Raw genomic sequence first — 26,507 nt, 5'->3', positions numbered from 1 at the left:
ATCGCTCAATGTTTTTAGGACAATTTTTCCTTATTGCTTTTTTTGTTTTCCGCTTTTTATCGACCCGCTTAATCTCGCCGTTTTTCTTATTTACCCTATGTTTTTTATTTTATAAACACCCTAATTAAAGAATAAAATGGTTTAGCAAAAGAAATCGTTTTAATTTGTTTTTGAAACAAGGAAAATGCAATGGTATGCTGTCGGCCCTTTTAGGGTTTTGCTTCAGAGTTAGAAATACGAAGATCTAAAACCCAGTAAGTTTGCAGATGTGTTAATTTCAGTTTAAAAAGAACCTTGAATTTGGAAATTGTTTGGATGTCGGCTCTATATCTGTCAGCTTAATTCTCAAAATAATTTTTATTTTTTCAACTTGCTTACAATATTTATTGTATTATGTTTGAAACTTAAACTAGCTTAAACTAGCTTTTTTGAACTAGCATCATTAGAGTAAGTGTCTTGTAATTGGGAACTAAGACTTTTTTCCCCGCCAGCAATTTTCATTACATTTTTTAAGAAGTTGGTTATTTTATTTGTGAACCTTTGTCACTTAGTTTACTGTTCACTTTGTCTGTAGGTAATTCAGTTGCGTTGATATCCTAATGTCTGGGATTCGAGTCCCGGCCGGACCTTGTGTTTTTCAATATATTTGAATATGATTTTTTTTTCGGGAAAACTTGCTTTGTCGGCCAAATATGTCTGCTTATCTGTTGTCGTCCTGGTTGTCACATCTTGGATTCATTTTTTGTTGCGCGCTCTTTTCTATAGTGTTTCTTTTATTGTTGGAGTTACTCTTGCAATTTGAGGTTTCAATCAGGTTAACTTCGTTTTTACTGTTTTTTTGTTTTGCTGAAAAAAAGTTCATCCGACCAAATTGTTTTGGCTTATTTTTTTAGTATGATAAATGAGCTAATTTTGGGTCATTGCAAGGAAATAACAATTTTAATGCTCTCCTCCGCTTTTTTAACGTGGTTATAAGTTTACAAATTGGTATGTTGAAATTTTATGTTTTTTAATATTTTTACTTGCAAAAGTTTTTCTCAGAAACTTTTACTGATTTTCAAAAAAAGGGTTATCAATTGAAAGACCACCTACTCCCTTGTGTCCCTGCATATTCACATTTTTTCCTGACCCCTCTGTCTACAGCCTTCGAAAAACTGTGTGGGCACAATTTGACCCATATTTTTTTCGATTTCTCGTAAACTACCTGTCTCAAGTCTGATTTCAATGAATAGAACGGTTTTGAAAAGCTCCCATGCATAGGCGGCTACGCCTTATTTTTTCTTACCTATAAATTAGGGCCCACAGAAAAGTCAAGATTTTGATTGTGACCGTTTTGTTAATCCTTTTGACTTTTTTTTCGAAAACTAAGCGCTTTATTCTGACATTGCAGACCCAATGGAAATGATGGCTATTGGGAAGTTGCTCTGCATTAGCGCCACTCAGAAAACTTTTCATACCAAAAATTATTGTCCTCGGATAAATCAAGCTTTCGATTTTTCTACCTTTTTTAAACTTATTAAAATTTCTCGAAAACTACGATGCCATATCTGAGACCTTGGGGTCTATTCAAAGAACGTGTTGTGGGCAGTTTGTTTGCTGGTGCGACTACGCCCAGTCTTTTTTGACAACAAAAGTTATGGCCGTCGGAAAAGTCAAAATTTTGATTTTTGTACGTTTTTTAACAAGGTTTTCACTTTTCTCGAACTCTCCTCCCAAATCTGAGATTTAAGGCTCAACTGAAGTTACAGGCCGCGTGATTTATTTCTGTGTGAGCGGCTACGTCCTATTTTTCAAAAAATCTATGATTCCCGGAACTGTCAAATTTTGATTTGTTGAAGGTGTTTTTGGACTTTTCTCGCTTACTATCCTGCCAAATCTGATATCATTGGTTTAATGGAAACAACGAGTTTTTGAACGCTAGCTTTGAACTCGGTTAGCCCAGTTTGTTTTAATAAAAAATCATGGCATCCACGTTCTGAAACCCAGTTTTTTTTTGGAAACTTGCCTTTACGCGAAAACTATCGAGCTAATTCTCAGGCTTTGTTCAATCGAGAAACCCGATTTTGGGAATGTTTTCTGCTTTTTGCACGACTTGCTTTTGCAGAAAAATTCATGAATTTCGGATTGTCTTGTGACCGTTTTCTAGATTTTTTTTACCGTTTTTTGGAATTTTTTTCAAAAACGTGCTTATTCTCAGGTTGACAATTTAATCATCGGAAAACCCGGTTTTGGTAATCTTATTGTCAGAGGCCTCGACCTGCTTTTTGTAGAAAAAATTGAGAGTTTCGCAAAAACGTTTGACCGTTTTTAATAAACATTTTGAATTTTCTTATCAAATCTGAGATGAAAATTTAAGTTTAAAAAGAACGGGTTATCGATAATGGTCCCTGCAATAGAGGCGATTCCTTATTTTCTGTCAAAGAAAAGTTATCTTGCAAAAAATTAATTGTCTCAAAAGCTTCTACGTTTTTCTCTTATTTTGTAGAGAAACAATTTCAACGTCATATTCATGCTTGTTCTTTAACCTAATTGATATTTTTATCATCTGCTAGCAATCGTTTCGGTTTAAGTATCATTGCAATTGAATAATGTGTATTTGAAATGTTATCAAATCAAATGAAATAGAAAGTTGTTAATTTTCAATAATACCTTGTTTTTTTTCAAATTTATTATTTTTGTTGAATTTCAGTAATTGTTTCACTTATGAATCAAAATGAGTTTTCATTCCTTGCTTTTCTCTACGGAAAATAGCAAAAGTATATATGAATATATTTCTGCTGAAAAAATGTCGGCTTATAATTTCAAAAAAGTAACACTTCTCCAATTTAATTAGACTTGAATTACCTGAAACTACCGAGTTTTATGATCATTGGTTTTGATAACTAAGAAAAGATAAATGATAAGACAAAAATTTGAAGTTTTGTTGAAACGTTTCCTAAATTTACAAGAAGTGTAAAAAGTTTTTAATTTGCCCAGCTGTATTTCCTTGAGCAAAAGTTTCCATTTATCACTTCCCTATAATTACAGAGAAAAAAAACACAAATGAAATAAAATTTCAAGTCTCAATAATTTGAAAAAAAAATCATTCGAAAATCCAAGTTCTTCAAAAACTCCAAAAATAAGTTTTATTATGTTTTGACCTACAGTTTGTTTTCGTTTTAGCTTACTGTTCAATCGTCTATGAAAATCGAAAAAAAATGAAACTTATGTGGCCTATTTGTTTTTGTTGTTGTTGTGACTTATTTGTTTTTGTTGTTGTTGTGGCTTTCCAGCGGTTAAATATGGGATGTCTTCCTCAACATTTAAAGTTTTGTCCAATTGTTTCTGCTGATTGCACAATCACAACATAGTTCCCATGTGCACATTTTGGAAGATGAGAAGTATTCATTCACAAATCTCCACATGATGTCTGTAATGCGACTTTTGAGTTCTGTTTCGGCTATGAAGTCGACTGCGGGATGTATCCTGTTAGCTACTCTGGTTGTGCGGATTATAATTTCGCCTCTGCTTTTCCCTGTTCGTGACTTTGGCAACATAAACAACTCCTGTCTTCTATATTCTGTGGGGTTGATGGTTGGTATCGCTATCTTTTGGTGTTCTCTATCTGCGGAGTTTTGAAAGGAGAAAGATCATTTATCTGCAGGAATAGAGTGAGAAGCAAAACAATCAGCAGTCTGAGTTGTAAATTATAGTCTTGAGTACGATTTCGACGTACGCATTTGAGAACTGTCCTCTGGAATAATTCAAGCTTCTAAACGTCCTTTCTTAAAAAAATTCGCGCAGTGGTAACTGCAGGTCAGTATTAGTAACATGATACATTTGTATCGACCCAATTTGACAAAAGTTTTAATTTTGTATAGGTCAGTATTGGTAACATGATAGATTTGTATCGACCCAATTTGACAAAGTTTTAATTTTGTATCAACATTTTGTCTCAGACAGAACAGTTTTCGATTGGCTTTTTGAGCGTTCTGTCGAATGAGTACTCGAATTTTTTTAATCTGTCTCATGGACTCGTGTATCGTATCTGTCTTTGATGACTTTGTGCTGTACGACTGATTTCTCATGATTTTGTGTTTTATATTATTTCCTCTGAATTTTAATTGGGGACACTTGTCTAGGGTCATGTTTTTTCAAGACCAAATTGTCATTTTTTTCCGGTTTGCATCGAATATTTTTAGATTTTTGTCCTTTCGATAGAGTTTTGGGGTCGCCTGCGAATTTGAAGGGATAATTGAATTTCAAAATATCGGGAAAAGCGTTATCAAAATTGCAGAAAAATAGTGGGCCCAGAAGCGATCCTTGTGGGACCCAACTTGTGACCTCAGTCAGAGTAAGGACGAAGATGGAAGATGCTGACTTCTAAACAGCACACATCGACAACGACGAAGAGCTGACTTCAATTTATGGATATAAACAAGTCCAGATCTTAAACGGTATTCGTGTAACCACGCATGTGTCCTGCTCCAACTGTTCTGCCGTGGGGCAAAGGCTCTAAGCAGGGACTAGCGGAAACCCAATCAACCTTTATCTCTAACTGTTCTGATGAAGTACTGGAAAGCAATGGTAACCAAGAACGAAATCAAAACGAACCCAACCCCAAAAAATCCCGCAGCCTATGGCGTTGGGCTTAGCTACTACAACAACATTTTGTGACCTCAAGTACAGCTGATGCGTTATTTTCAATGCGAACAATTTGCTGACGATGGCTCAGATAATCATGAAGACCATCAAGAAAACATCCAACTATGGCAAGTGATACTAATTTTTGTAGTAATTTCTGATATTACTTTGTCAAACGCCTTTGAGAAGTAAGCATAGATAGTGATTGTCTTCATGGGGTTTACAATCGAGGGCTTCATAAATTCTATTTAGAAAATGGATCATCTTTACAGATCTTTTTTTACAAACCCTTGTTAGTTTTCAGACACAAATTCTTCAAAAAGTCCGTAGAAGCATACATTCATTTCTTAAATACTTTGCTATCAAAATTGAGGAGAGAGATAGGACGGTAGTTTTCAACGTGTTTCGGGTCGTTTTTATTGTGGATGGGTTTGCCTGCAACACTCTTTATGCATATGGTGGTTTTTGCATGCGTTTGATGTTTTTAAAGAGCTTGTTGAGGATCAATCTCATCTGCTTTCAAAAAAAATCATTCAAAAATCCAAGTTCTTCAAAAACTCCAAAAATCAGTTTTAATATGTTTTGACCTACAGTTTGTTTTCGTTTTAGCTTACTGTTCAATCGTCTATGAAAATCGAAAAAAAAAATGAAACTTATGTGGTCTATTTGTTTTTGTTGTTGTTGTGACTTATTTGTTTTTGTTGTTGTTGTGGCTTTCCAGCGGTTAAATATGGGATGTCTTCCTCAGCATTTATAGTTTTGTCCAATTGTTTCTGCTGATTGCACAATCACAACATAGTTCCCATGTGCACATTTTGGAAGATGAGAAGTTTTCATTCACAAATCTCCACATGAGGTCTGTAATGCGACTTTTGAGTCCTGCTTCGGCTATGAAGTCGACCGCGGGATGTATCCTGTTAGCTACTCTGGTTGTGCGGACTATAATTTCTCCTCTGCTTTTCCCGGTTCGTGACTTTGGCATCATAAACAACTCCTGTCTTCTATATTCTATGGAGTTGATGGTTGGTATCGCTATCTTTTGGTGTTCTCTATCTGCGGAGTTTTGAAAGGAGAAAGATCTTTTATCTGCATAAATAGAGTGAGAAGCAAAACAATCAGCAGTCAGAGTTGTCAATTATAGTCTTGAGTAAGATTTCGACGTACGCATTTGAGAACTGTCCTCTGGAATAATTCAAGCTTCTAAACGTCCTTTCATAAAAAATTTCGCGCTGTGATAACTGTAGGTCAGTATTAAAAAATTGATACATTTGTGTCGATCCAATTTGACAAAAGTTTTAATTTTGCATAGGTCAGTATTGGTAACATGATAGATTTGTATTGACCCACTTTGACAAAGTTTTGTATCAACATTTTGTCTCAGACAGAACAGTTTTCGATTGGCTTTTTGAGCGTTCTGTCGAATGAGTGCTCGAATTTTATTAATCTGTCCCATGGACTCGTGTCTCGTATCTGTCTTTGATGACTTCGTGCTGTACGACTGATTTCTCATGATTTTGTGTTTTATATTATTTCCTCTGAAATTTAATTGGGGACACTTGTCTGGGGTCATGTTTTTTTCAAGACGCAATTGTCATTTTTTTCCGGTTTGCGTCGAATATTCTTAGACTTTTGTCCTTTCGATAGAGTTTTGGGGTCGCCTGCGAATTTGAAGGGATAATTGAATTTCAAAATATCGGGAAGAGCGTTATCAAAATTGCAGAAAAATGGTGGGCCCAGAAGCGATCCTTGTGAGACCCAACTTGTGACATCAGTCAAAATAAGGACGAATATGCTGACTTCTAAACAGCACACATCGACAACGACGAAGAGCTGACTTCAATTTATGGATCTAAACAAGTCCAGATCTTAAACGGTATTCGTGTAACCACGCATGTGTCCTGCTCCAACTGTTCTGCCGCGTGGCAAGGGCTCTAAGCAGGGACTAGCGGAAACCCAATCAACCTTCATCTCTAACTGTTCTGATGAAGTACTGGAAAGCAATGGTAACCAAGAACGAAATCAAAACGAACCCAACCCCAAAAAATCCCGCAGCCTATGGCGTTGGGCTAAGCTACTACAACAACAACTTGTGACCTCAATTACAGCTGATGCGTTATTTTCAATGCGAACAATTTGCTGACGATGGCTCAGATAATCATGAAGACCATCAAGAAAACATCCAACTATGGTAAGTCCAGATCTTAAACGGTATTCGTGTAACCACGCATGTGTCCTGCTCCAACTGTTCTGCCGTGGGGCAAAGGCTCTAAGCAGGGACTAGCGGAAACCCAATCAACCTTCATCTCTAACTGTTCTGATGAAGTACTGGAAAGCAATGGTAACCAAGAACGAAATCAAAACGAACCCAACCCCAAAAAATCCCGCAGCCTATGGCGTTGGGCTTAGCTACTACAACAACATTTTGTGACCTCAAGTACAGCTGATGCGTTATTTTCAATGCGAACAATTTGCTGACGATGGCTCAGATAATCATGAAGACCATCAAGAAAACATCCAACTATGGCAAGTGATACTAATTTTTGTAGTAATTTCTGATATTACTTTGTCAAACGCCTTTGAGAAGTAAGCATAGATAGTGATTGTCTTCATGGGGGTTACAATCGAGGGCTTCATAAATTCTATTTAGAAAATGGATCATCTTTACAGATCTTTTTTACAAACCCTTGTTAGTTTTCAGACACAAATTCTTCAAAAAGTCCGTAGAAGCATACATTCATTTCTTAAATACTTTGCTAATAAAATTGAGGAGAGAGATAGGACGGTAGTTTTCAACGTGTTTCGGGTCGTTTTTATTGTGGATGGGGGTGCCTGCAACACTCTTTATGCATATGGTGGTTTTTGCATGCGTTTGATGTTTTTGAAGAGCTTGTTGAGGATCAATCTCATCTGCTTTCCTGAGCGATGTTAGAAGACAGGTGGCAGGCCATTCGGGCCTCGGGTTTTTGTTGTGTCAAGTTCATTTGTTATATTGTGAATTGTCGTAGTCGAGATAGATAAGTTCGTTAAGGTCGGTGTGTCGCGCTTCATATCATTGAGGTTGAAGGTTTCTTTTGGTGAAATGGTTGAAGAGATCAACTTTTTCTTGCAGATCTAAGAAGATTTATTCTTGTAAATGGTTGATTTTGGAATGTTTGAAACTCGGTTGATATGCTTTAGATGCTTGAAGATGAAACTGGTGTTTCTGGATCCGAATGTTTGGTCCTGGTAACAAGTTTGATCTCTTTCACTCACTTCGCTTTTCCTGTAGCTGGTAGGTTGTCTTTGAGTATTGTTTTCTGTGTTTCTAGCATTCGAATGTGGTGTGAAGTGCTTGGTTTGATAAACATGGAAATAGTTTGCGGGAATCTTGTCCTTTGGGGTATGAGAGTATCAATTTGTCTTGTAGCTCGTTGTACAGATTGTTTATTTTAGTATAACACTGTAATTATTGTACATAGAAAGCTTTTGTCGAAATTACATGATTTTTTTTCATTGTAGCTCTAGGTTTTCATTTAGATTCAATGATCACACCAAAAACACTGAGCAACGTGATTTGAAAAGAAAACAAGGTAATTAGTTTGTATAAATATGATCCGAATTTTCTGTGCTACAGTAGCAATCTAGAAGGACTCAAAGTTCGGGTTAAAAGTAAGGCTATCACTAAAATTTAGGATGACCACCTTTTTAGATTTTTGTTGTTGTTGTAGCTACACTGATTTCGGTTCCAAACTTCAGATGGAATTGGAGAGATCAATACTTGCACAGCAACCGGCTATCCTTCTTAGCTCTGTTTACAGTAGCTATCTATACGGACTCAAAGTTGGGTTTGTGTTACAATATTGGCAGCTTCTGCGGGGGTTTTCCTTAGGCTATCGATGGTAACTGAGGCAGGCTGTACCCGACATTTCAACAGATAATCAGTGGTCTGTGATCCTTTTCTAACAACTTGGGCAGGCGTAAGGTATATCATTAATCTTTCCATGGTGGTAAATATTCAGTTAGGTTGAATTACTTGATCTAAGTTGTGCTAGCGTACATCTGTTTCCCGATCAATTTTGTTTTCATTAGCTGATATTATTGGTGGAGTTCAGGCAATTAGATTAGCTTTCTCGTGAAGGAAATTTTGAAGATTTTTGATCCCGCAAACATATTCAAGCTAAGAGACGCTCTCCTGGTTGTTCGTAAGCAAGTGCTTAGTTTCGGGTTTGAACTTGTGTTCGAGGGTGGACCTGATATTCAGGTTGTACCCTATATAGTTTACAGTATAGGTATCTGCTGTGCGCTCTTGATAACATTCAGAAAAAACTGCTTGGAGAGTATTTCATTATATTTTCTGACCGGAAGTGTTTTAATTCATCGTGTAAATGCGTGATATGGCTCACTTTCACGCAACTAGTAACTGTTCGTGGAGCATTGTTTTGTTTAACCTGTAGACGCTGCCAGTTTGTGTAGCTCCGTGTGGAAGTTCGAATGGGTGATGCATATTTTGGTACAATCTTGCCAATTGCCTTGTAAGTAATAATGATTGTTTCTTTGGAGTAACCCCAAGTAGTGCGGGCAAGTTTTTTCGGAATTCAATTCCTTTTTTTGAAGTTTTTCAGACCTTCTTACAGTGTTTGTTAAAGATAACCTGGTTTTCGAACGGAACGCCTAGAGTCTTAAGGTTTTGGTTGGCTGGTGGCTTGGTGCCGTCGACAATGACATTTGGTTCTAGGTTGAACTAATTTGCCCAATTTGAAAAGATGGATGTTCCGAATTTATTTTTTGATAGTGAAAGATTTTGTATGCCAGGTGTTCAGGTTTTATAAGTATGGTTCACAGGCTGGGTTAAGTTGCTGATGTTGGGACCTGGTGTTCTTATGGTAATATCGTCTGAGTATGTTGTAATATCGTCTGCGTATGTCTGGCCTTATTATTCTCAGATAGTGGCATTTGAGACATGTGTATGTAAAAAAAACCTAGGATAGAACACCTTGTATCACCTTTCTGCGTTTGGATTTAGTATCTCTGAGTTCTCCATGAGTTTATGTATGTACCACGAAGATAGGCATGAATCCATCGTTTGGTATTAGATAGATTCGACCTGGCGATATCGTTGAGCAGATAGTAGTTATCAACAGTATCGAAGGCTGCAGTCTAATCTGGAGCGACCATTAGTGTTCTTTGACATGGTTTTGCCTTGTTTAAGCCAGCTTTAATGTGGAACGAGATGCAGTTAAGAGCAGTACTTTCTTTTCTATGTCGTGCCAATGTTCTCAAAAATCTCAAGTTAAGTTCAGGTAAAAGTATGCGCTGTACGAGTTTTGCTACTGGAGAGAGCAGTGCAATTGGTCTGCAGCTCTTAGCTGGCTTGTTCTGGATCTTTTCCTGGGGTATAACTCTTCCCACTTTCCAGTTTTCTGGTATGATTACTCATCTCAGTGAGAAGCTTACTATTTTACTCAAAAATTTTATGACTTGTTTTCCAATGAAACGAAGATGTATTGGTGCTATCTTGTCTGGTCCGAGCGCTGTGGTTTTCTTCTGGACCTAATTGCATCTTCCACCATTTTCCTGGAAATTTTAACTTTAATCTCTAGTTCCTAGAGATTAAAGTTCAAATTTCCAGGAAAATGGTGGAAGATGCAATTAGGTCCAGTAAAAAAAAGCACAGCGCTTTATCTTGCTTAAATTTTGTTTTTGCTTGGGTCTTGTGAATTGGTTCGTCATCAAAAAGTATAGGTGTGTTTCGTGGTGTTTTGGCTTTGGTGTTGAATTGTTCTTGGACTGCAGCCCAGAGTTTACTTGTTGCTCATCAATGTCAACGTTTCCAAGAAACTCAATCCATTTAGCTTTTTTGTTATTTTCGACTGGTTTGTTGTTTTTCTGATTTAATTCACTTATTTTAGGGCTCCAGGGTGCTGTTGTGGGAATTTGTCATTTGCTTTAGAAAGTTTGAGAGATTCAGTTTGAAAATTTGGCTTTACCTCTTTAATGCATACTAGAGATATATATCTAGATGCTGCGCTGCAGATAATTTTCCGGAAAACTTTCTAGCCTTCGATGGCTGATTTGGGCAGTGATATGTTTCGAGTTTAGCTCTTCCAGTCAAAAAAGTGTTTTGCGGAAAAAAACATTCCAGATGAAAGGTTAAACAACTCATGTGTTACTATTTTTTGTTAGAATTCATTTTTTGAAGGTTTGGTTATTTCTGGTGCCACAATAGGATAATGAAATTTTAGCGGTGTTTGTTTTTTACAAGTTCAAAAGTGATCATAGGACCGTTTGAGTTTCACAATAATCATCATCGCAACCTAGATGCAAGCATCGGGTCTGTCTGGACAAAGTTCGAGTTCTGTGCCGGGTGGAGTGGGGGGTGGGGGTGGGAGTGTGGTTTCGTTGTCATCGTCATCTGATAGGCCGTCGGTGGGAGTGGAGTGGATCCAAGAGGAGAAGGACTCAATGGGCCGAGTGGTGAACTACAAGTGCGAGTTGTGCAAGTGCGACATGAACAATGTGTACATGAGAGACGAGCATTTGAAGGGCAGGAAGCACTTGACGGAATTTAAGATGAAGATACAGCCCAATCTTAAGGTGGCAGACCCCAAACTGCAGTCTGAGTTCAACAGAATAGAAAGAGTGAGACAGCAGAACGAACAGGAGGAGCTCAAGAGACGCCAGGTGTGTAGATCTCAAGCATCGCTCAATCGCCTCGCCATCAATGTGAATCTCAACACTGCGCTGATCAAATTCGTTTGTTATAACCGCTATTTCAAGCTTCCTGGGATCTCTCCTGTTAAGACCAAATATGAGACGATTGTCTTCACCGCTGAGCTTTATAATTTTTTGTATAGGTTTTCAAAACATGTAGCCAATTGGGTAAACACAAGGAAAAATTGACACACTAACTGTTGAGTGCCCTTGTATTGACGTCAAAAACTGTAATCAAATGGTCAATGGATGCATCAATTTTGGAACAGTTTAAGTTTTGTGAGGCGTTCGTTCGGTTTTCGGTGTCTATGAGCGATCTTTTACAAGACTTATCTTCAATAAATCATCAAGACTATGCTGATCATGTCTCCCTTTCTTCTTTTTACACAGCTTAAATATATGCTATCAGTGTTTTGAAGTGGCAAAAGAATAATCGTTTTCTGATAATGCTAGAAAAGCTGCATCTTGGTTGTTGTGATGGAACATTTTGTGTGTAGGTGCGTGAGAATAACATGATAGCGAAGATCAGGAGTAGAGAGCACGAGCTTCTGAAGGCTTACCCTAACTGTTGCCAAGTGAGCGAATACAGATCCACAGACGACAACCTCATCACAGCTAAACACTTGGAGATAAACCCACCCCCCATGGAACTGAAGGTATTTTTAACTGTCCGATGAATTAAACATTCAATATTATATTGTCTTCTCATGAAGTGCTGATTTAAATTAACCGGACAAAACTAACAACATTTGAAACTTCAAACGCGTTTTTCCCAAATTTGGTTAAGCTTAAACAAAAAGGGAAGAGAACAAAAGTTGCTGAGATTTTCACCAGAATTAAAATGGTGCAATTTTTTCACCAAAATTCTCAACAAACATTTTACCAGAAAAATGGGTCATTTTGGCTTTTTTAAATAATCAAGAATTACGCTGAAGCTACTTTGTTCATTGATGAGAAATATATATCACAGGAAGCCTCTTACACAGCACAACAAAGCTCCAGACGGTTTCAATCTCTAAAAATTTGAGTAAACTGTATTAAATTTGTTTTTAAGCAAATATTTTGGGCTTTATATAGTAAAAAATCACATTTCTTGACTATTGTGGTACAGCACATACTGCATGTGCAGTAATCATGTTAACCTCGCTGCACACTAACCTTGGGACGCATAGCGTTATCTGTAATTATATATATTGTTACTAGACTGAAGTCAAGGTCATTCAGTGTTGATCACTGAATAGACCTTAGTTTTACGTTGGCTCTGCGTACGATGATGCGAAAAAATGAGCTGGTTCACGGAACCGTCTATTGATCGATCAAACTAAGTTTCGGATTAGAATTAGCTCTTGAAACTATATCTTTTTCCATTGAGCTTACAGCATTACATCACCTTACCACATGACGCAGCCAGCAGAATTCATGGCACAGGATAACCGAACGGAAATGGGTATCCCAGTGTTCTGGATATCAGCTAGTTCGGTTCCACCGTGGAATTTTAAAATTTGGTTGGACCAATTTATGTTAGCAGTAACGGTGAAAGAGAATGTGAATCCTGAGATATTACTAGAGGAACCAAAAAGAAGTTATTGATGAACCAATGCCTCGCCCAGAAACTCCGGGAGCAACCGAAGATGTACAGGCAGTAACGGACCGGAAAGCGAGAGATAGACTAAGAAGAGACAAAGCAATACTAGAAAAACAAGAAAGAAGGGAACGCGGACCTAAAGTCGGATATAATGTGTTCTACAATGAAGTCCAAAAACGACTTACGTCTCGTTTATTCCTGGCGCTAGGCACAGACGGGAAAAAGTCGTGCAGAAAAATCCACATACTGAAATATCAAAACTTGAGTTCAGAGACATGGTGAGATTAGCTAAGGTATCATTTGAAAAAACGAAAAACATCACATATGAACGCTATAGATTATTCACCAGAGCACAAGAATCCGGTGAGACACTGGAGTCTTTTCATGCAGCACTAACTACACAAGCAGCAACGGCCGAATTGGGTGGATTGGAAGAAGAACTGGTCCGAGACCTATTCATATACCGAATGAAAATTACTGCACTTCAAGATACCCCGACGTTCGAAACGTTCGCACCAGATGAATAACTCAAACGAGCTATCAAATTTGAACAAAGCAAGCAAACCACAAGCGTTCCAAAAATCGGTAATACGAAGCTCAAGTGGAGGCCAGTTCCCTGGGCCTCAAATCAAAATAAAACAAGAGCCAATAATGGCAGTGGGGAATAAAAACCAGAACTACAGGAGATGGAATAGGAACCAATTCAAAAAGAGATGGAATGATAACAAAAACCCGAACTGATCAAAAACCATGTACCAGATGTGGCAAAACATTCGGCGAAGGACATTTGAAAAGTTGTTCAGCTATGGGGAAAACCTGCAAAAGCTGCAATAAGCAAAACCACTTTGCAAAAATGTGTCGCTCGAATCAAGTGAACGAGATTACGGAAGAAAACTCTAGTTCAGACGAAGAATGTAACTTAATTCACAGTTTTGATTCCTGCGATGAGTTTGAAATTATGGTGGTCAAATCAAGGCTAAACAACGCACAGGAAAGAATAATTGGAAAAATTACATCAGGAGTAAATGACAACAGTGAGATCAAAGCTACGAAAGATGTTCGAAAAATTGACATTCGAAGAGACCCAAAGTCGCTCTAAATAAAAGCGTTGAAGGCGCTGGTAAGAATAAACAAGCAAGTTATAAACATGACCATAGATACTGGAAGTCTATCGTTTCTAAGTATCGTTTCTAAACCGGACAACGGCAAAACAATTACTGGGGGGAGCTCCACAGATCAAACTCATTCCAGCTGAAGAATTGAACCTGACGACGCAGTTTGTTAACTACATTAAATAAACAATTCAAATACTAGGAGCATTATGTACTAGTATCCGTTCAGCGGGGTGGGAAGTGAAAGACGCATCGTTGTTAATTACAGAACGCCGAGCAAGATGAATTCTGGGTCTAGATTTACAAGGAAAATTGGGAATCCATACTTCACATAAATCAGCACCTTCAAAAAGGTCCAGGTTTGACGTGCTACTGTGCGAGCAGTCGGAAGGTATGAAATATCAATCTTACAAAAAATTCCCGCCTCTATTTGATCGAAAGGGGGATCAAAAAATCACGTGGTTAACACAAAATTCAAATACCCACTATGCCCAATGCAAGAAAAAGGTAGGAGGATTCCTATACATATACAAGAAAAGGTGCAAGCAGAACTATCGAAGTTGTTATCAGAGGGTCATATAACAAAACTTGACGAATGCACAAGCGACTGTTTCATTGCGCCAATAGTCATCACGGTGAAAAAAGACTAGCGATTAAATTGGCGTTAGACGCAAAACCCATAAACAGGCAACTGTATAATAACAAATACCAGATGCCAAATATGGATGAATTACTGGATGGAGTAAGTCATATAGTAACTGCCAATACAGTCGGTACGCTTTATTTCACGGTACTCGACCTGAAATACGCCTATAGTCAAATCAGATTAAATGCAGAAACAGCTAAGCAGTGTAACTTTAACATAGTAGGTGGGCATGCAACAGCAACATCAGGTTCCTCACCGGGTTCTACGGATTAGCAGACATGCCTGCTTAATTCCAAAAAGCCATGGACCGAACATTAAATCATGTAAAGGACACCTTCTGTTTCCTTGATGATATTTCGATCGTTTCGAAGGGTGAAAATCATGAACATGAAAAACTAGTAATCGACGTGTTAAAAAAATTGGACAATGAAAATCTAGCGTTAAAATTGGAAAAGTGCGAATTTTTTCAGACAGAAGCTAACTGGCTAGGTCATAAACTTACACCAGGCGGCATAACACCAAAAGTCACCAAGATAGAGGCAATACTAAAACTGCAACACCCAAAGTCCTTAAAGCAATTAAGATCGTTTATGGGTAGTATTAACCACCTCTCTAAATTCAGCCCTAACGCTGCGAGTCTAACCGATCAGCTTAGACCACTGTTAAGAGAAGAAAACGAGAAAAAGAAGATGAAAAATATTAAATTGCCCGTGAAAAAATTTGAGTGGGGGGAGCAGCACTCCCTAATTTTCGAAGACATAAAAAAGGTGATGGCAAGGATAGCACAAATTCACTATTATGACCCCAAAAAGGATACTCGGGTAAAATGTGACGCAAGTCACAGCGGTCTCGGTGCAACTCTAGAGCAGAAAACAGATGATAAAGAATGGGTACCTATTGCGTTCGCATCACGTTATCTTAACACCCAAGAGAAAAAGCTCTCGACAAACGAGTTAGAACTGCTCGCAGTAGTATGGTCGGTAGATAGATTTGAACACTATTTACTAGGAAAAGAATTCATATTAGCGACAGATCACAAAGCCCTTACATCAGCACTAGGAGAACATATGTGACAAAACGGACCAATCTAGACTAACTAGGTGGATAGACCGGTTGTTACCCTATCAATTTAAAGTGGTACACATACCAGGTAAAGACATGGGGATTGTTGATTGTCTGTCAAGAGACCCAAACGGCGAACCGTGGCCGGAGTCATATTTAGATAAAAAATTCGTTGTAGCGTCGATCGAACGTTTTCATAAAGCACTCGATTGCTTAAGCAGTCGGCTAAACGATACAGTAAACACAATTCAGAACGAAAACATTCTAGAACATTCTGGATTGAGAGATACGCTGGATAAATTAAAAGACACGCCATCCCACTGTTGCTTTAGCAACCGTACTGTTCAAAAACGAACAGGGCTCGATCGGAACGAATAACGTCAAAACTCACGTCTCTCAAATTGTGAGCAAAACACTTTAAGCAAGCTATCTCATTGTGAACAGTCGGTTGACACTCGAAACAATTGCAAAAATACAAAAACAAACATTGTCAAAACAGAAAAAGTAGAATGGAAAAAAACCGAAAAAGACCGTAAAAATAATGGAGCGCGAAAAGAATACAGACCAGATGCTCGAACAGGTGACTGAAACGACGTACAGAAAAACAAGAACAGTACAACGAGGGCACGAATCTGACAGTTCGGTAGAAGACATGATATCCACTTTCCGCCATTCATTTTGTGGATATCATAAATCAGAGAAAGGAAACGGGGCAATCAACCTCAACTTATTCAGAACCCAAAAAGCTTATGGCCTTCTGGGATTTTGTAGGATCAGAACGAGCAGACAGAGTAATACCTGTAAATTTACTGGAGCTAGAAGCGTCAACAGAAATGTCCAGCCCAAAAGCGAACATACCCGAAAAGAACGACTCGAGGATTATAGAAGTGGATCTTACGGCTGATAGCCCGACAACAAGCCCAGAAATTAGCCTAGTTGGGGGACGAAAAATTGATAGAAAATCAAGAAAAGACGAATTTCGGCAAACAGAACATATAGAAGACAACAATCCGTTCAACTTGTCAAAGCTCTTTGACCGAAATCTCCTTGCTGAACTAACAACGGAGGATACATGGATGGACGGACAGGCTGAGGAGGGTGATAGAACGAAAAGATCGTCACACATTTGAAATGATGGGGCCGTATACGAATTCGCTCTGGCACCAAATGTCCGTTGTAGACGACTGCATCCTCGTAGACGGGCGACTAGCCGTCGCAGGACAACTACGTCATGCAGTCTTGAAAAGAATCCATTGAGGCCAACCAGGACAGGAAGCCATGCTGGACGTATCTAGACACCTGTGGTGGCCACACATGCTTAAAGATATTGTGAGTATGGCAGAGGAATTTAGAAGCTGTACCCGCTATGGTAAGAATGTTAAATATATATTATACCAAAAAATGCGTCAAAACCCTTCCACTGCTTACGCAGCCGGGGCAAGAGTTGCAATTAGATTATGTGGGTCCCTTAGAAGATAAGAAGAGGAAGAAAATTTACCTAGTTACAGCCATAGATAGATATACAAAATTCCTGTCGGTAGAAGTCATGCAGTCTTGAAAAGAATCCATTGAGGCCAACCAGGACAGGAAGCCATGCTGGACGTATCTAGATACCTGTGGTGGCCACACATGCTTAAAGATATTGTGAGTATGGCAGAGGAATGTAGAAGCTGTACCCGCTATGGTAAGAATGTTAAATATATATTGTACCAAAAAATGCGTCAAAACCCTTCCACTGCTTACGCAGCCGGGGCAAGAGTTGCAATTAGATTATGCGGGTCCCTTAGAAGATAAGAAGAGGAAGAAAATTTACCTACTTACAGCCATAGATAGATATACAAAATTCCTGTCGGTAGAAGTCACAATTCGACTGGGGGCAATTCGTCGGTGAAATTTCTACGTAATTATATTGATACACACGGAATACCGGAATAAATAAGAACCGGCCAGTTCTCGGGATTTAAAGGCAAAACGATGAAAAAGTTCTGTTCCGAACATAATATTGATCAAAAATTCTGCCCAGTAGGGGACCACAGGAGATATGGTCTGGTCGAACGAACCATAAAACGAAGACTGGGAGTTATGTTATTGGATGCAAATGTCACATCAATAAAACTTGCTCTTAGCACGATAGTTCGAGATCCTCGGTGGAGCAAACAAAAAACGATTAAATGCTCCCCATTCGAAGCTCATTTCGGACGACTTCCAAAAACCGAGTTCAAAATCTTAAGGGATAAGTTCATTAAAAACTTTGATCGTTTAGATAAGGAACACCTGAAGCGATCAGCCCTCCTTGCCTCAAAACTAAAAAGCCGGATAAATCAGTCAAGGGACAACGTCAAAATCGTGAGAAAAGGGCAAAGCAGTAGAGAGGTTAGTACTCTATTCAAATCAGAAGTAGAGTCAGTAAAGGACAGAGACCGGGCAAAAGCTCTAAAGACACTGCTAGAAGCAAACGCTCGATGGAATGCGACCAGGAGGGACACATCGGCTAACGATATAAAACGGATAGTCGACGAGACGAGCACAATCAACCCAGATTTAAGAAAAGAGCTCCTATGCTCGTGGTTTACGGCTTCATCGAGAACAAGCCAGAAGAGGACGACCAAAGATCACCAAACCTACTGAGGTAGACGAGGGCAGTAAGAGCGGGAAGGCTCTAACAAACCCTTTAAAGCGAAAAGTGCGATCGGAAACTCCACACACAGTAAAAACAGCTGCGGGGGCAATCTACAGAAAGAGCGATATCGCCGAATCAAAAATTGACACCAGTGACTTCAGAGACAAAAGCCCGAAAAAAGATCAATCTAGAAGAAGCCCTCATGGAGACGAACCCAAATCAAAAACAAAGAAAATAGACGGCGGAACAAGAGAAACAAACAGTGACTCGGAAGAAATGACTGAAATCCAGGAGAGCTCGGAAATGGAGAATGCAGCGGCGCTATACCAAGATAGCCAACAAAATGTAACATCTAAAGACATAGAGTTAAACGGAGGTCCAGTGTTGGGAAATGCGAGTAGCTCGGAAACAAAAGGAGCCCGAAAAAGGACAAAAAACTAACGTGTCAAGAGGCGAGAAAACAAAAAGCTGCAGCAGCAGTAAGTCAGAAAGACAAAACAGACGAACAAGAAGAAACAAACAAACTCATCTCCGGCGAAAACTTATACGTTGAACACGTCCACCCGAAGGAAGGAGATGAAAGATAAAAGCAAAGAAATCACTCGAAATACACCAGCGGAAAAAATACTGGAAATATTCCAAAGTCGCGACCTAATCACAGAGGACTGGAATCTGTTAGGCGACCAGGTCCTAACAAGGGGAGCGCAGAAAGCTGCAGAAAATATTAAATATTTTAAAAACTGTGGTTACGAGCGGCGATGAAGGCAACAACGCACCCCCGGGATTCTAAGACGAATCAGACGAAAGCGACATAACAGTGAGACGCAGCGAAAGGCAGACAAAAAACAAAGGTCCCAGTCGATATGGAAGTCCTGTAAAACACTCAGTCAAACTCATTACTTCACAACATGATATAACAGACCTCAATAAGGCGGCACTGGAGGCGTACAGGATTAAACTGGCAACGTTTAAAACTGATGTAAACAAGCCAGTGGAAACGAAAATAGGATTGCTTGAAAAACATCTTTTTCGACGAAAATTTGGAAGCGAGGCACTGGATATTACGAAAACCTGGAATGCTGCATGGCGGGTCCCACTAAATTCTTATGACAATTTGGCAGAGGAACAAAACAGACCAGAGGAAAATTGAAATGCGAGGGCACCTGCAGGTGAACAAAACTCTGTTCAAAACTGATTAAACTGAGTACTAAAACTCATAGTTATTTTAAATTTTGTAAGTATACTATATAAAATTTATTTATCCCAAGGGGAGTGTGGTACAGCACATACTGCATGTGCAGTAATCATGTTAACCTCGCTGCACATTAACCTTGGGACGCATATCGTTATCTGTAATTATATATTTTGTTAAACTGAAGTCAAGGTCATTCAGTGTTGATCACTGAATAGACCTTAGTTTTACGTTGGCTCTGCGTACGATGATACGACAAAATGAGCTGGTTCACGGAACTGTCTAATGATTGAGAAAACTAAGTTTCGGATTAGAATTAACTCTTGAAACAATATCTTTTTCAATTGAGCTTACATCATTACATCACCTTACCACAACTATCTAGCAAAAATATTTTCTCTTATACAGGATTTTGGATATTTAACTCTTCTGGGATTTGGTTGGGCTGTGTAAGAGGCTTCTTGTGATATATATTTGTTATCAATTGACAAAGTAGCTTCAGCGTAATTTTTGATTAATTGTAAAAAGCCAAAATGACCCATTTTTGGATGAAGTTTTTGGTTGAGAAAATTGCACCATATTAGTTCTCTTTTGTTCTCTTCATATCAGGACACTTTTACAGTACTGATTTAAATTATCCGGACAAAACGAACAAAATTTGAAATTTCAAACGCGTTTTTCCCAAATTTGGTTAATATTAGACAAAACGTGAAGAGAACAAAAGTTGCTTAGAAATCAATCAGAACTAATATGGTGCATTTTTTCTCCGAAAATCTCAACCAAAAACTTAACCCAAAAATTGGTGATTTCGGCTTTTTTCAATTAATCAAAAATTACGCTGAAACTACTTTGTCAATTGATAAGAAGTCTAATATTAACCAAATTTGGGAAAAACGCGTTTGAAATTCAAATTTTGTTCGTTTTGTCCGGATAATTTAAATCAGTACTGTAGAAGTGTCGTCATATGAAGTTGTCAGTTTGGCTGTGGCGCATGTTGAGTCGTTCTGTTCAGGTGGCGGACAGTTTCCTCATGAACATAGAGACTTGTCTGAAAGCAGTAGCAGAAAAACTAGCAGCTGACCACGAGCACAAAACGAAAGAGTTGAAGGGCGTAATGCGTGTGGGGTATCTGGCCAAAAACATCCTCCTAAAAGGAGAGAAACAATTAGAGCTTGTGGTCTTATGTGACAAGAAGCCAACTGAAGTACTGGCTGCGAATGTATGTCACGTGCTCAACGATAAGCTGGAGGAGTTGATCACTGATGAGACATTCCTTGTGTCTTGGAGCGCCAAAAATGCTTGGATAACAGTGAAAAGCAAGAGCGAGAGTGCGCTGCAATGTACAGTTCACATCACTTCTCCCGAAATGCGAGAACCAGATACTTTGGACGGCAATAATGGCCATGAGAGAATTCTGGACCAGGCTAAATGCGCGGCATCTTTAGCCGACACTCGAAGAGCCAAGTGGTTCGACCTCAAGTGCAAAAGCCAGCCGACACTCTGTCTAGTCGTCCGTATTCTACGAGATCTCTGTCGCAGGATCCCCACTTGGAACTCGTTCCCGTGCTACATCATGGAACTCATTTGCGACAAGGCATTACGAACTGTGGCACATCAGATGGGTCCCGCCGAGTTGTTGCGTCGGTTCTTTGAAATCATCGCTTCTGGTCTTCTGCTTCCAGGAGAGGCGGGAGTGCTTGATCCATGTGAAAAGTCAAACTCTAATGCAGCCAGGGTTGTCAAGCTGCAAGATTGTCAGGTCAGTTCAGCTATGAGTGTAGCACTCAGATCTTTTTCTACATTACCTTGCTTGCTGGCGTACCGCCCTCTGTCAAAATAGCAGTTAATATTTTTTAGGACATTACAACCAGTTCTCAGCATGCTCTCCGGCTGATAGCTCTAGGTCAAACTGATAAAATACTCGGAACGACGGACAAAAAACGCAAGGTGGTCGAACATGAATTGGCTGGGGACATAGAAGAGACTACAGAAAAGCACAGTGCTGCCGCCGGGAAATCATCCGGCAATACTGTGGAATCTGAGTCCGTAGCAGACCATCTGGTCACTGCGGAGAAAAAAGACGGAAACCCTCAACCTCCTCCCGCTAAAAAGGAGTGTACACAGGCGGCGCAGTCATAAATAGCAATAAAACTACCAAATACAAAATTCTGAAACTCGGAACATTGAACTAATTTTTTCTTTGTTTGAAGGCTTGCAGCAAATATTTTTCTTCCTACCTTTAGAAAAAGGAAAAACATAACAGTATATTAAGAACATTTATCAGCTGCGGTCCTTCAGTTGGTTGATATTATCTTTTGAAATAAGTGTTAATTAATGAAAAAAGTCTTGTTGTTTTTGGGGTTTTCTTCGGTCCATAAACTTGTTGCCAAATGTCTTTTAGATTTGTCATTTCTGTTAAACTGCAATATCGATGATATCCAATGATGGGCAGTTAAACTGATGAAACGTTTTGATTCTTTTGGAGCGTAACTATTTTTGCAATCAGCAAACATCAAATCGGAGCTTAGACTTTTCAGTTTTACGACTTGTTAATATAGAATGAGTGAATCAGTTTGGCTCATAATAAATGATAGTTTGGCTCATAATAAATTTAAGTTCAAGAGCTGGCTTACTATCAGAGACGTACTGTCCATTCTTATGACGAAATGGTTTGGAATCGAAACTGTAGCTACTTCAAAGACAGCTCATATCGTGTGAAAGGTGATGTCATACAAAGTGGTGAAGCAGAGCCTTGCACCACTTGCTGTTCAGCACTCATAGCATTGCAAGCTAGCAAATGGAAGACGCAAAGACGGAAAAAAATAAGTCAAAAATGTCGAAAAAAAATTACTTTTTTCATATTCCTGGTAGAAACACGAATCATGAAATTTAATATTTAAATTGTTTTTCTAATAAAATTCAGTGAACTTGAAGTCGCCAAATTCTGATGATATAATTAATTGAGTTGGATTGTTTTGATCACTCATAAATGTCAGTGCGTTGTATACTGAACAAGCTACTAGATCTGAAATAGAACAACCGGATGAAAAAAAACTAAAATTAAACTGCTTGAAATTGAGGAAGTACACAGGATCGATTATGTAAGAATAGTTACAATTGACCGTTTGCATACAAAAACTCAGAAGAAATAAAGTTGAGGGCAAAATTATACCACAAAAATAATTTTGACACCCGAAGAGGTGACTTGCGAAAAAGTCCTCTTAAAGTCTAAATTGCGCATAATTATCCGTAGAAAAGGAATTGAAGCAAAATCAGAAAAGAAAAGTTTCAATTTAAATGATATCTTAATTGATTAAGTCAACTTGTGATTTTTCCATTAGTTTTATTATGCACTGAAAGCTTCCAGCTTGTAAGTAAAGATTTTGTTTAGCACAAATTGAGGAGCGGTCACTAAGAATGAGTTTATTGGTGGAACGATTGTAAGGCTTTCGGCATCGTGAATAAAATTCTTTCTAACTGTCTTGGTACATGGATTAAGTGATGACTACGATTTATTTCATACTACATCATCAACAACCAACCTATTACAAATGATGTAATAATAAATATACATTGTAATTCTTTTCTAACCCTATTTATAGCTGAATCTAGAACAGGTTCTCTAGTGTGTAGGTATGCTATTTTTTGCATAAATTTAGATTTTTGAAAATCTTTACTATGTCTTTGTTCCCAAGATATCGAAGTTAAATTGTTTTGGGTTTGCCAGGCAGTCAGCAAGAAATTGAACAAAAAACGCTTTGGACAGTTGAGAACAAACTTCTTTCGAAATCATTTGAGAAATATTTGGATATTCGAGACGTATTGTAACCTAATCAAAATTTGCGTCGAATTTTGAAGTATTGGAAGAAAAGAGACGTCGTAGTTTAAACTTAAGATTTCAAAACTGTCACTTCCAGCTGGTAAAAAAATTTTTTCTTTTGCATAAAAGAAAACTGAAAAGCGAAATTGACAGTAGAACATCCATAAAACAATCAATTTTGACTCCAAAGCTGATTACTTGCAAATAAGTCCTCTAACAATCTAAATTATGCAAATATGTCTGCATAAAAGAAAGACTTAGAGATAATAAATATGTATATCAATTTTCATGAGCGTTTAAAATTGGGAAATTAACTGTCTAATTTGAAACAAATCCTTAGGTTGCATTAAAATTTTTAAGCAAATTTAATGATTGCTCAAAATTCCTAAAATTTGCAATTGGACTTATTTGTTCCATTAACTTCAAGTTAGATTAAGCACTTGAAGCTTTCAATATGCATCATCCGTTTGTATGTGTTTTCCTTAACACTTCAGTCAAAATTAAATTATAGAAGAACAGTTATAATTGTAAATGATTCTCATTCGCTCAGAGGTGTTTGTTACGAGAAAAAAAAAACCTTTTTCTCTGGCTAAACAACTCTTCATAAAGAGAGAAATTTAATGCATTCGCTAACTGGTTATTAGATTATAGTACATTGAACTCGTAATTATGACTTTAGTTTCAACTCTTGAATTCATATTCAGACCGAATACGTACATTATTTAAACTTGCACTTTCAAAGCCTAGCAAGCCAGGATATTTTTCATCTTTTTTACGTCAACTTTCGTACCTTCTCTGAAAAGATTTTTTTCCGATGCATGAGCTTTCAATCATCTGCTCTGATAACGCAGTTTTTAGATCTAGTAATCAGCACAAAAGGGCTCGCCTAAGTCAAATACCGCTGCAGTCATTACTTTAGACTGAATTTTTTGGAAATTTTCAAGGGAACACTTCACGATACGTGAAAATTAAGTTTTATATATAATTATTCATTGAAATTAATTTTGTTTTTTTTTGTTTCCTTCAGTCCTAACTTTGAACAGTTGAAGCACGTATGAACAATCAATGCATGAAAACGCTAACTTATGAAAAAGTATAAATTTTTTTTGAATATTCACCTCCAAGCTATACGCTTTATTACAATTTGCAGACTTCTGATCCACAACTGAACCCTCACAAGAATAGAGTTTCGAAAAGAAGCTAGTGCAAGAATTCCAACATCGTGAAAAAACAATCTTTCTAACTGCCTTGTTTTCTTGATACCCGGATTAAGGAATAAATGTAATTTAATTTTCAGTACATCAACAGGCTTTTTATGGCATGTGGGCTCTTATTGAGTTTGCCAGGCAACAGCCCGGAGACTGAACAAAAAGTGTTTGGGCAGTTGATGATGAGTTGTTTTCGAAGTCTTGAAGAAGTTTGAATTATTGGATATTAGAGACGTTTTCTAATCTCATCGATAACTGTATCAAATAATGAAGTTTTTGGAGAATAGAGACGTAGTTTAAACTCATAGTTTAAAAACTGCGTCACTACCCTGATGGCAGATAAAATTTGGATGAAACTGAACACCTGTTAGATCAAAATCGTTTTCAGTCTACTGATTTTGCGATTGCATTTTGATACCACCTCTTCAATTGAAATCTGCGACCTAACGATTGATCTAATATATCGATGTGCAACCGATTTTTGGTGACGTAAACCTGACTAGGTGTGTATTTTGTATATATACATCTTCCGATTTGATATAAAGTTCTAATTTGTGTTATTTTTAATTTTTTCAACTTTTAATCTCTTTTAGTAGTTTTCTTACATAATGATCAGAGCTTGAATTTCCTTACACAAGTCACCAAGTTTAAACAGATCCGTCATTGGATTACAATTTCAATGAATCAAAGTTCAATTTTGTGCATGAGCTTAATATTTTTTACTACATTTGGCTTTAAATAGGTTGATAATGCAGATTCAGGTAAGCAAAAAGTCTGTTTAAGAAAATTTTCTAATTCAAACCAACATAAGTTAATCTTTTTGGACCTAGATAAAAGATCTAGATATCCATTCATCTAGATAACCACCCGTTCCCCATCCATCCATGCAGCCAGTTTTGCATCCCATCAGGCAACCATGCAGCCGTCCACTGTCGATCTAGCAACCAATGCAACCAGCCATCTCTCCGCCAAAGAACTCATCTGTCCAGTCAACCATCCCACCAGCTATCTATGCTCCTGACCATAAATACCTTAATAAATTCCACTCTCAATTCAGCCATTCACCCAATTGGTCATCCATTCGGCTAGTCGTTTACCCATCTCGCTATGCATTGAGTCCTCAATCAATCTAGTAATCAATCAGCATACAATTAGTCGTCGGCTGATCAATCCAATCAGTCATCCTTTTACCTTGCCATCGGTCCATCCAATTAGCAATCCATCCAATCAACCAGTCTTCGATCTATCAAAAATGACCTGCACCAAACCTGCCTTTTTTTTATCTATTTGACAATTCAACCATCTAAGCCAGCCATCGATAATCCGGCTGTTCATCCATTTATTCAATCAACCCTCTTATCATTCAACCAATCATCCTCAAAACCACCCATTCATCTATCAAAACGGCCATCCATCAAATCAGTCATCACTCAAGCAACCCATCACTCCAAGCAGTCATCTACTCAACCAACCAACTAGCTGCCCAATTTTTCGTCTCTCCTGCCATCTTTGTATCCAACCACGCCTCCGGTTGTCTAGCTGCTCTCAATATTCCCACGCATCCATCCAACCGACAGTTTATCCAATCATCAAGCCACCATACAACTACTCATCGATTGATCAACTCAATCAGCTATCCCTTCGTCTTGCCATCCGTCCTTCCAACTAGCAGTCGATCCAGTCAACCAGTCTTCAATCTATAAAAACTGGCCTTCATCATTCCTGCCATCTGTTCAATCAGCAAACGATGCACCCATCTAAGCCAGCGATTACTTATCCGCGATTCATTCACTTGAAGGGAAGATATAATCCATCCGGCCGTCAATCCAACCAGTCAACCAGTCGACCATCTATCAATTTAGGCCTCAATCAATCCTGCCCTTTTAAACATCCTTCAATTTTTCATTCATCAAACAATCCATCCATCATAGCCAGCCATCAATCATCTG

At 38.2% G+C, this 26,507-nt stretch overlaps 1 protein-coding gene across 1 annotated transcript in view; it reads left to right on the top strand.

The window, feature by feature from the left end:
- The window catches only part of LOC134848884 (zinc finger RNA-binding protein-like), a 49,725-nt gene extending 27,725 nt beyond the window's left edge, over positions 1-22,000 (top strand). The window contains exons 2-5 of the mRNA XM_063866400.1: positions 10,921-11,283; positions 11,811-11,969; positions 20,543-21,289; positions 21,388-22,000. Of these exons, the coding sequence (XP_063722470.1) occupies positions 10,921-11,283; positions 11,811-11,969; positions 20,543-21,289; positions 21,388-21,669 (1,551 nt within the window). The 3' untranslated portion in view covers positions 21,670-22,000. The remainder of the gene's footprint in view (positions 1-10,920; positions 11,284-11,810; positions 11,970-20,542; positions 21,290-21,387) is intronic.
- Positions 22,001-26,507: the final 4,507 nt, after the last annotated feature.

Source organism: Symsagittifera roscoffensis, chromosome 6 (assembly GCF_963678635.1).
Source record: "Symsagittifera roscoffensis chromosome 6, txSymRosc1.1, whole genome shotgun sequence".
Classification (NCBI taxonomy): Eukaryota; Metazoa; Xenacoelomorpha; order Acoela; family Convolutidae; genus Symsagittifera; species Symsagittifera roscoffensis.
The sequence above is the reverse complement of the archived record's forward strand: the minus strand, read 5'-3'. Positions and strand labels throughout refer to the sequence as shown.